At 40.6% G+C, this 12,257-nt stretch overlaps 1 protein-coding gene across 1 annotated transcript in view; it reads right to left on the reverse strand.

The window, feature by feature from the left end:
• Window positions 1-12,257, reverse strand: part of LOC115224229 (tRNA (uracil-5-)-methyltransferase homolog A) — a 28,356-nt gene that overhangs the window by 13,341 nt on the left and 2,758 nt on the right. Inside the window, exons 2-5 of the mRNA XM_029795013.2 lie at window positions 5,650-5,694; window positions 4,069-4,120; window positions 3,082-3,163; window positions 605-659 (exon numbers count right to left, since the gene is read on the reverse strand). Coding sequence (XP_029650873.1) covers window positions 605-659; window positions 3,082-3,163; window positions 4,069-4,120; window positions 5,650-5,688 — 228 coding nt within the window. The 5' untranslated portion in view covers window positions 5,689-5,694. The remainder of the gene's footprint in view (window positions 1-604; window positions 660-3,081; window positions 3,164-4,068; window positions 4,121-5,649; window positions 5,695-12,257) is intronic.

Below are 12,257 nucleotides of genomic sequence, written 5' to 3' on the forward strand. Positions count from 1 at the left end.
GATGATGATGAAGAAAGCAAGAACGATTTCCTACATTTGGAGGTAACAAATTTGTAGCAGCTGAGGGGAGGGGGCGGGAGTGGTCAACTTGTAATGGCGGGGGTAATCAATATTGATTGACTGTCATCAATAATAACAAAGAATCAGAAGATGACTAATGCCAGGCTCAAAATTAGTAGAAAATGGTCCAGTCCTAAAAGGGGAGTGTTTCTCGACAACTTGCACAAGATTGTCACTTTACATCTAACTCAACCAATGCCTCATGCTCCATAACTTGAGAGAAGCCCAGGATGGCACCCCAGGGCACATTCTCACCCTCCTCAACATTAGCCAACTTCATCTTCTCAAAATCTGGCAACAGTAATTCCATCCTTATATTGTTCCTGTAAGACATTCCAGCCTGGCCTTGCTGTAGGCCAGTTCAGGTAACCTATGCAAAGGGGAATGTTGCAATAACCAGTGCAAAAGTAAGAGGACTGACGTGGATAAAAGACATTAATACTAACACTACCAAAAAAATTTTGAAAAGAAACCAACATAGATGTCATAGTTGGCAAGGCGAGAAAAAAAACAAAACAAAATATACAAAGCAAGTTCTACCTACCCTGAGCTGATCTTCATATGGTACATCACAAAATGGCAATAAGGCTCGTTTAACCCTAAGAAAAATGGATAAATTAAAAAAAGGAATCATTAATCACAAAGTCAAATGTCCATTAGATAGATGAGTGGTTGCCAACCTGTGATCCAAGGACGCCTGGTGGTCTGCAAGCTAAATTCAAAATATCACACACACACAAACTAGAGTACACGTGACCTGCTGGGTCACTGACAGTTCAGGTTATAAAAGACTGGAACTGATTGCTTTTGAAATGAAAGTTAATTTTATGAGGATTCACTTAAATAATTCAATTCGTTTGTGTCTTCTGCTTCACAAGTTCATGTTTAAAGGTTTCATTGCTTATTTACAGCATCCAAAAGAAATGGAACTTCCAGGATAAACTTGAACCCCAGTGACAGCCTTTATTCAGGGCTTGTGTACAGCACACTTGTACCAAAATGCAAAAGGAATTGCTATGCAACACAGACAGAAAATTAAGGGAAACGGTTTTCCCATTTCAGGCTTATGTTACTGGGAGTATTTTCCCATTATTAGATTACGATTATAAAGAAATTTGTGGAGAGAGGAGTTTCAGATCAGGAAGACCAAATAAGTTGCAACTAATCTGTTTCGACGGGGATCCCCGCCCACAACATTTCTGTTTTTTAAATCAGCTGTTGAAATGATGTGGGCGGGGGAACATCTTTTTATGAATAAGGAGTTTTTAAAATATCTTTTGTACAACTCCCTCACCTTCCCCTCATCATCATGCTCTGGACTGATTTGGGCCAATTTGTTTTTGCATTTCAAAACCATGGGAAGAACCTTTTTGGTAAAAAAATTTTTTTTTAATTCTTAATATTTTCAGAAGAAAAAGTGAGTGATTTAAAGGAGATTTGGCAATTGTTTCTAGCACATCTCATTTCTTTTTCACTCTTGAATGTATTGGTGCCTATCAATATTCTTCTCTCCATATGCTATTAAAAAAAATTATGACTATTTTTTGCAACCCCATTCCCTGCCCATGATAGTCTCTGTTTATAAATTAAAATATTGGAGAGCTTGAGGTCATTGCTGGCGTTTATCCACAATGGTATGTAAACAATAATTTATTTTAACAGCATACTTTTCTGTTAGAAAGTGTTTTTTCTTACACACACGGCCTCACTTATTTGAGGTGGGGCTAAAAATTTAAATTAAAATTTTTTGTTGTTGCTTATATTCCACCAATGGACCATGCGTGTGTTACTTCAGCATCATTATTCCATAAAATGTATTTAATGAGAGAAAAATATTGAGAAAACATCAATACATGTGAGAGTGAAAACAGAAGGTTGTTTGCAATGTGCTAGAAACAACAGCTGAATCTCCCTTGAATCACATACCCTTTCCTCTGAAAATATTTACAATTTTTTTTTTTTTTAACCAAAACAGCTTCTCCCATGGTTTTTAAGTTAAATTCTTATATACTCTGAATTCACAGCATCCAAGCAGTATTTGTTGAAAATTTTGTTAAAAAGCATTCATTCTTCTGAAAGTTATGAGGCAACAAAGTCTGTGGGGTACACATCTGTAGTTATGCCAACAAAACTATCCAGTGTTCACAGTAAAGGGAAACAACTCCAGGTTTTACTGCTTAAATTTGTGGAACCCCCAGCAAAAAACCCCGCAAATCACAGGAATCTGTGGTCCGGTTTACGCAAACAGTGCTTTATTCCATTTCTATTCACATTTCAGAGCATTTTTCCATTATGCGCTGGTTTGGCAGACAAGCAAGCAATAAGAAAATGTTAGTAGTAAATAGATATACACATAAGGATAAGGTTATTAAAAGGGGTCCATGGGGAAGCTCATTTAAATAAAAGGGGTCGTTGCTAGTGAAACGGTTGGAATCACTGAGATAGATAGATGATGATGATGGTGGTGGTGATGGTAGGATGGTTGTGGAGTAGATAAATTGCCATAAAGCACCTAAATCATAATTATTCTAGGTGCACTGTCTATGATTTCCTGGCCAAAATGTTGACATTAGGAGCAATTCCTGCTGCTTTGCATTCCATTTTGAACTCAGGAATCACTTAAATTTACACGTGCCCCCCCCCCCCCCCCGGCCACCAAACCTTAAATTTGATCAGCCTAAAATAAACAAAAACAGTAAAAATAAAAGCATTAATCAAAAATGAATTGACTGAAATTCCCACTTTGAAATGGGGTCAGACTTGAACAGAGTTAAATAAAAAAATTTATTTTCTCCAGAATAAGTGTCAAACTTTAGAACCCTCCCCCCACCAAAAAAAACCCCCCACAATGATCTTAGCATCAACCTAATCCACCTGACAATATTATCTGTTGAATACTAAATCTAAAAGTGGGATTTAGAATAGAACAGCTGAAAAGAGTATGGTACTGGGGGGGTGGGGGTGCTGGTAGAAATCTGGTGAAAGAAAAATTAAAGAAAAACAAAAACGGTTTCCACTTACTTTTCGCCGGCCGTGGTAATTTCATCTCGCAAGTCTATGGATATTTTACTTCTCTTTGACTCTGATACATCCTGAGATGATCCTGCAACAAAATACCAGGATATTCGTTATTTAATAATTGCAATGATTAACACGTGTCATCAATAACAGCCTGGATTTAGTAGATGGAAACTGAAAGAAACCTGTATATATGTGTGTGTGTGTGTGTCTGTGTTTGTCCTCCACCACTGCTTGACAACTGGAGTTGGTGTGCTTATGCCCGTGACTTAGTGGTTCAGCAAAAGAGACTGATAGAACAAGTAGCAGGCTTTAAAAATATAAGTCCTGGAGTCAATTTGTTCGACTAAAACCCTTCAAGGCAGTTGCCCCAGTATGGCCGCAGTCAAGTGACTGAAACAAGTAAAAGGAAAAGAAGGAAAAAAAAAAGAGTTGAAAATAATTAGTGAGATTTCTTTGAACTAATTTGGATGAATTTACAGATCATTTCAACATCAGCCATGAATTTAATATTCTCAGATTTATTTTGGGTTTTGCTTTATCAGGTCTTGAGGATTCCTTATTTTATTTTATTTCCTGAATTTTATAAAGAACAACTTTGCACAGAAACACAACAAACATCTTAAAATGGAAAAGACTCACAGAACTCAAAAGAAGTAAACATACAGCATGTGTTTGTGTCACATGAAAGGCACCCAGTCCACCCTGTAAAGTGGTTGGCATTAGGAAGGGCATCCAGCCTTAGAAACCAAGCCATATCAGGTGGGAACCTAGCACAGCTCTCCAACTCTGGTCAAACCAGCCATCCTATGGCAGCATGGGAAATGGACGATAAATGATAATGATGATGACATTACCTCTAAACACTCAATCAAATCTCACTGATTACCATGGAGACAATGTCAACCAGACTGGAAAATATCCGGTTGCAAGGGCCATGGGGAAAGAGTTAACATTAATGAATAAAGAATGAGATAGAAAATATCTTACCTGCGACATCTTTACGCTTAGCAGACAGGTTCTCAAAGCTTCGATCGGATGTCTACGGAATAAAAGAAAATAAATAAATAAATAAAAAATTGGAAATTTGTAGGGATTAAACAATGTATGCTTATTTCATGAACCACGGAAGGATAAAAAGCAAAGATGATTGGGATCTTTTCGGTTTGAACGGCAGTTTTTTCTAGCAGTGTCATATGAAATTGTCACCCATAATTATGACCCTAGTATCGATCTATTGCATTTCAATCTGTTTTAGGGTTGGGGTTAGTTAGGGTTAGGGGTGGGGGGAAGGGTATCTTTTTTTCTTCACAAATGTAAATAAACCCAATCTGTTTCTTAAACGAGGGACATATTCATACGGCACAGAATGTTTTCACCTCAATAGATGGTCATTGATTGGTTGAAATTGCCGAAATGCAAGAAATTAAAGACCAAATATCTTACAAACTATAGAATTTTCTCAATAAAGCCAAGAGAAAAAGATGTTTTATAAACACATTCTACCAGTATACGAAGTTTAAAATTTTTTAGTTACCTAGAAATTATGTTAAAAACTGCCTTTCAAACAGAAAAGATCTGATGATTGCAATAGAACTTGAACTCACATTCTAAGGAAAGCAAAAAAAAATTCTTTAATATATTAAAACGTTTAAATCATTACCCAACCATTTCTACCAATAGTTATAAGATGTATCACAGTAACTGGCAGAGCGTCTCACCCCACCCTCACCGCAGGTCTATGCACTCCCCAAAGACAACGTATTGTAGTTATCTCCCTTGGTTCGTGTTAGTCACGTGGAAGGAGGGGCTGTTGGTGACATACTTCTGCCACTGTTCATTAGTATGTAGAAATGTAAGTAACTGATAGCTAATGTGATGGCAAAGTCCTCCTCCTCACCCGGTCGATTAGTTTAGCTAAAGTCTGCCAGCAACTCAATATCAGCCACGTTACTAACGAGCAAATAGGGATCAGAAGCACATTCCCATTTCAGCCTTTACTTCTGATGCCGTGGCACAACAACTGTGTATTTGTGGTTCATAAATGTAATTGCAAAGAATTGTTCTGCTTCTGATTTGCCCATCACACATCATTCAGCAGACACGCAAGTATATTAAACAACATCCTCGAGTAGATAGGTGTTCCTCTTCTCCAGCAAAACACCTCTTCCTGTCCTTCTTTCCCGGCACAAAACTACCCCATGCAATACTGCACCCTAGGTCAGTAAAGGGGTCTTATCTTGCAAGTCACTTGGTGACCCTACTAATGCTGGTACTATGATATAAACACCCAGTACTCTCTGTAAAGGGGTTGGCATTAGGAAGAGCATCCAGCTGTAGAAACACTGCCAAAGCAGACACGGGAGACCCTGCCAAAGCAGACATGGGAGACTTAACACAGTCTTCAGGCTTATCAGATCTTGTTGAACCATCCAATCCATGTCTGCATAGAAAATGGACATTAGAGGATGTTGATGATGTGTAACAGGGAAAGACAATTCCCAGGACCCTTCTCTCAGCAGGATTCCAACATTTAAAAACCACACAAAAGCATGAAAAAGGTCGACTTACGTTGCTGTTATTGTTTCTGTTGGTTTCGGCCTCCATCATTGAAGTCTAAAATTAAAATTAAAGCAAAATATGAAATTTGAAAGACAGAAACTCAAGCAGATGTCTACAATGGCACCCTTTATGCCTCTTCATTGTTCTACATCCATCTGTCACCTAAGCATCTTCCTTTACACATACACTGCACCCATGAACAATAACAATGGTAACTTGGTGTCCTTCCACCCCCGAGTACAACATATATCAAAGCAAACAGGTTTCTACCTGTACCCTCTCGTTATGAACAACAACACAGCTAAACCTTTCGCAGGTGTTGCAACAACCACAAAAGCTCACAACTTCTGGCGATCTCTCATTGAAGCCTCACAGACCATTGCCAAAAGCAGAAATTACAAAAGACATGGCTTCTACTTCAGAACCCGAAAATCTTTCAGTTACCATCATTTGCTGACTCTCTATAATGCTAAGACCAACATTGGAGTATTGCTCGGATGGGATGTTACACAAGCATCTTTGACCCCCGTCATTCAAAAAGCAAAGCTTCACCTTTCCAGAATGTTTTAAATATTAGCTCATACATTCCGTTTCCTCTCCTTCATTCATCTGTTACCATTTCTACAAAGACCTCTGCTATATACCCTCCCCCACCACAACCCTCTTCCCAAATGCTGTAATACACACGTCCTTCAGTCTTACCCCAGCTCCACCCCACCCCCACCAAATCCACATTTTTCCTGCAGACATTAACCTACAAAGTGTGAATGCCAACCTCAACAATCACACAAGTAGAGACCAACCTACAAACGGACTGCAATCAACCAGAGTCCAATCAGGGTACAGACAGCACACACTCATTTCAGCTACGAAACAGCATTTGTTTCCCTTGAAAAGCTCTGAAGAAAACCTTCAGCTATCAGCACACTTGGTAGGACTTCTTCATTGGAGACGAGAAATACTTCAACACTAAACACTGATCAGACCCAGCTACAGACAATTTGGGAATGTTACTTGTATATTATCTGACCTCCTGCCCTTCACTCAAATCTGAGAAGAATCAAGAAGAAAATAAGGTATGTGGTTGACTGATAACTTTTGCAACTTTAGCACATCGTGGCCACACACGTACCTTTCTCTGCATACACACACACACACATACATGTAGCAGGAACATTTAGCAACCAGGTCACAATGTCCGATGTTGCAATTCACTATGGTATTACCCATGTTATTGAAAAGACCTGACCAATCAAGGGTTCACCTAGAACCGGCTCCAGCAGCAATTTCATCCTTTGGCATGTTTCTTTCTGAGTCCAACCTTCATCATAAACATCCAGTGCACTTTAGCTACTACGAGCAGACACAGCGAAGAGATGGTGGTGGAGAGCAGCCGACAGGAATGAACTGGCAGCAAACAAGAGACATTAAAAGATGGCAGCATGACCAGCATCCAACCATATTGCGACTGCTGCTACAATCACACCAATTCAAGAACAATTATCTCAAAACTCATTTGATGCTTTGTCATTTGTAGAATGACAACATTTTTCTTCATTTATGAAAAGAATATTTTTTTAATCAAAAATTTCCCCAGATATCAGTGTTCTTCTTCATATTCACACACACAAGCCAAGGAGTAATAATGGGGAGAAGCTCCTATGGCTAAGAAGTGCCTCTCATGGCAAGCATCTAATGTTCAACTCCTGGCCTTTTCATGTAACTTTGTCTCTAAGTTCAGCACAATTGCTTGTATTGATAGAAGGGTTAATGGCAGGTGCTGGTACCTTAAAACCAGTTCTTTGGGTATATGGAATTCATCAGCCTCAGAAGGCAGTTTGTCAAAGCCATTCAGGAGTAAAACCTGAGAAAAGTTCCACAATGTAAGTCTCTAATATTGTAATGATACTGATGCCAAGCTGTATGAGCCTTGCCCTTCCCCTTGGACAACATTTCCTAGGCATGGAGAGAGGAGTGAGCTGTTGCATGGATAGCTGCTGGCTTCCCACACTAGCCCTGCACCCTTGACAGGACATTCCAACACCACCTCACTGCAATAGCAAAACAACATTCAACTAATTGCAAGGCTCTGCTTAAATTAGAGTAGAGCTTTGGAGAGAGGGCGAAGCCATTGTGTCTTACTGGACAAACCCCAGCCAATTGGGAATTGTTCTGTTATCCTCTGCTTGCTTCACTGGGTACCTAGGGCTTCGGGATACAAGTAACCTGAATTATGAATGGTTAATAGTAGTGTACAAGGCATAACAAGAAACCACCATTCAGGAGGAATAACGAGACAATGGTCACTAGACTAAAAGCACTGCCAACTGTTTAAGAGTTGAGCAGAATCAGTAACTGTTTTCCCATTGTTTTGGATTGGCTGGAATTCCATGAGAGGCCACCAAGAGTGCAAAGAGCATCCTGCTGTGCCAGGATTGGTGCCACAGGACATGAGAGATTGTACAGAGAAAAGTGACTGCAACAAGTAAAGAGGAATTCACTGAGTATCATTGGGAAGGTCTTCACCCATATGGCCCTAAACAGACTGCAGAAAATCACTGAAGGGTAAATCCCTAGTTTTCGTGTAGCTTCAAACCAGAATGCTCCACAAGTGACACGACCTTTGATAACAACAAGAAAAACACAAAGAACAAAGACAACCACTCTTGATCACTTTAACTGACCTCATGAAGGCCTGCAACATTGGGAGTAGAGATGGCCTGTTCAAAAATCCTAATCAGGATTGGGTTCCCTCCAAAGTTACTCATTCATTCCATAGACATGAGAGGATGATTCAATGACATGGGTCTTCCTTGGAATCCTTTGCCATTCACAGTGGAGTGAAGCAGGGCTGTGTGCTTACCCTCACCGTTTGGTATCTTCTCTCCACTGTCATACTGGAACACACCTTTGGAAAATCAACTGATAGCCTTTTGATCAAACAAGAAATTGCTCAGTCTGTTCTGTCTATGAATGAAAACCAAAATACACGAAATACTCATCAGGGACTGTTTGCAGATGATACAGCTCTGGTAAACCAACTCAAAAGCGCAACTGCAACACCACATGGACTGTCACCATTGGTCTGAAGAAAACAAAAGAGCTGGACCAAGGTGTAGAGTACTCCCTTATAATTACCTATTTCTTTACTACCCACAAGGGGCTAAACACAGAGATGACAAACAAGGACAGACAAACGGATTAAGTCGATTACATTGACCCCAGTGCGTAACTGGTACTTAATTTATCGACCCTGAAAGGATGAAAGGCAAAGTTGACCTCGGTGAAATTTGAACTCAGAACGTAACAGCAGACAAAATACTGCTCAGCATTTCGCCCGGTGTGTTAATGTTTCTGCCAGCTTGCCGCCTTGTACTCCCTTATAATTACCATCAACAACTGCAAGCTGACGCAGTCCACAAGTTCACATATCTTGATTGCACCATTATGGAAAACTTCTCTCTGGAGTCTTACCTCAATAGTTGTATTGGAAGAGCAGCCTTAACATTGGCAAGGCTGACAAGAGCCTGGGAAATAAAGCAAGCTAACAGTGCACAGAAAGGTTGCAATCTACAAGGCTGGCATCCTCAGCACACACAGCTTTATGGCAGTGTGACACAAAACATCTACTCCAGGCGGTGCCTCAATAACCTCCTCCTATGCAGACTGAGATAGATTCTTGACATCGAGTGAACTGACCAAGTCACCAACAACATGGTTCTGGTTTGCACATGAATGATGCCCAGCCTCTTCATCCACCTGCAACACAGATGCTTCTGTTGGCCGGGGAATGTACACCACATGTCAGATGGGAGGATCCTGACGATGGAGCTCGGCAATTTTGTTAGAAACAAGCTCCTTCCTTACAAGAAGATGTCAAACAATTAAAAACAGACATACAAAAGGTTTCTTTCAAATGTAAAATGCTACAATACTTTGGGAACTCAAGTTTTTTTAGTTAGGAACGTAGGACCAAAATCCATCTGATATGCAGAAACCAACACTGAAAATGAGGGACCAGATTTCCCTACATATAAAAACACACAAACACAAAACTTGAGTTTTGAAACAGAACTGAATATCGAATATAACAATGTTTTTAAATTCAAGAGAAAAAAAACAAAAATCTAGGTTGAGACACCATCATTGTACCCCCCCATGTTCCATGTTCTAGGGAAGAGGTAGTCAATAGAGAGCCTGGCCTCTCTCCTTTCATCTGTCCAGCATGGGGAAACCTTGCCAAGAGCTTGTGCTCTGCTGGTAGAGCTCTCAGGGCTCATTGAGGTATGTAAGTCATTACATCACAACGAGGACTGGACCTTGAGGTGGTTTGTGGTCATATGACAAACCATTATCAATAGCAAAGGAGATGAGACAGAATCAAGATTGACAAGAGGCAAAATGGTTTTCGGTAACTGTGTTCCTTTCTAGTCAGGATTTCAAGTCCAACCAGAGTTCATTTTACTTTCCGTTTTTTTTGTGATATCATCATCATCATCGTTTAACATCTGCTTTCCATGCTGGCATGGGCTGGACAGTTTGACTGAAAACTAGTAAGCTGGGGGGGGGGGTGCACCAGGTTCTGATCTGATTTGGCATGGTTTCTACAGCTGGATGCCCTTCCTAATGCTGACCACTCCAAGAGTGTAGTGGGTGTTTTTTATGTGCCATTGACCCTCAGACTGGTACCAGCCATAACTATGGTCTCACTTGGCTTAACAGGTCAACACAAGCACAGTATATCGCCAAGGGTCTTGGTCACCTGTCACTGCCCCTACAAAACCCAACGCTCAAACAGTGCTTTTTACATACCACCTCCACGAGTGCTAGTCAGACGGCACTGGCATCAGCCATGACGATTTTATTCAGTTGGACAGGTCTTCACAAGCACAACATATCACCCAATGATTGAACGATGCTTTTAATGATCCAGTTACACAACTACAATCTCACTTCGCTTGATGGGTCTTCTCAAAGCATGGCACATCTCCAAAGGTCTCGGTCACTTGTCATTATCTCTGTGCTTCACTATTTCGTCCCATGTCTTCCACAGGTTCCCTCCACCATTAGAATGTAACACTTCTTCACACAGCTGTCCTCATCCATACGCATCACATGACCATACCAGTGCAATCATCTCTCTTGAGATGCTTACACTCTGTCGTACATGCACACTGACATTACACATCCAGCGGAGCATACTAGCTTTGTTTCTTCAGCAGTCACAGCCCATGTTTCACGGCTGTTGGCATACAGTCTGCCTTTCACTCTGAGCGAGACCCTTTGTTGCCAACAGAAGTAGGAGTTCTCTGAACTTTGCTAAGCCTATTCTCAGTTATGCTATCAGAACAACCACCCCCGCAACTGATTTGGTTACCTAGGTAATGGAAGCTATTGACTACATCTAGTTTTCTCCCCTGACATGCAGTGGAATCTATTTTTTGTACATTTTTGGTGTTTATTGCTCCTGAGCATCTGCCACATACAAAAACTGCCTTCCCGGTTAGCCTTCCTTTGACATTGTTGCACCTCTTATGTGTCCATAGCTTACACTAGGTACATCTTATGGCGTTTCTACCTACACCTTTTCTACAGATTGAGCAGGGTCATCTACCTGAAAGGATTTGTGATTTGTCCGCCCTCCTACATACTAAGACTTTGGTTTTTGTTAGGTTAACTCTAAGGCCCTTCGATTCTAGACCTTGCTTCCACACCTGAAACTTCTTTAGTTCTGGTAAGAGGAAGCTCATCAGCATAGAGGAGCTCCCGGGGCAGCCTGTCTTGAATTCCTATTATTGCTTGGAGGACTATGATGAACAAGTGGGGGCTGAGGATTGATCCTTGGTGAACCCCTACATGAACCTCAAATTCTTTGCTATACTTGTTGCCAGCTCTCACCAACCATTCATCTTTTCCCTAGTTTCTGCAATGACCACCAGATAAAGGATTGTCAGCAAAAACCAAGTGCAGAGGTTTATCTTTGGCGAGATATTTCTCCTGCAGCTGTCGGACCAGAAATGTAGCATCAGTGGTGCTTCTCTCTGGCATAAACCCAAACTGCTTCTTGTCTAAACTAATTCTCTCCCTAATTAGTTGGGCTATGACCGTTTCTGTAATTGGGTTTGATATAATCAACTGGGCCCTCCACACTTAGAAATCTTTATAAGAGCAAGGGAATGGCAGATTGAATGTAGAATAGCATAAGATGTAATCACACAGACATGCAAATGCATAAATGCACAGCTGAATCACAACCAGAACTAAAGAAGAAATTTCAGGCATGGAAGCAAGGAATGGAATGAAAAGGGGCCGTAGAGTGAATTGAGTAAAGACCAAAGTATCGATAAGTAGGAAAATGCAAATTACAGATCCCTTCAGGGAGATGGCCCTGTTTGATATGTAGAAAGGGTGTCAGGAGAAACTCCATACGATGTACCCAGTGCAAGTTATGGACACATAATAAGTGCAGAAGTATCATTTACATGTGGCACTTACATGTGGCACATGTGCGATACAATAAACACCAAGAATGTACAAAAGATAGACTCCCTCAAATGGACAGTTTCTGTTACTTAGGTGACAAGTTAGTAGCGGTGGAGGTTGTTCTGAAAGCATAG

Source organism: Octopus sinensis, linkage group LG25 (genome assembly GCF_006345805.1).
Source record: "Octopus sinensis linkage group LG25, ASM634580v1, whole genome shotgun sequence".
NCBI classification, from domain to species: domain Eukaryota; kingdom Metazoa; phylum Mollusca; class Cephalopoda; order Octopoda; family Octopodidae; genus Octopus; species Octopus sinensis.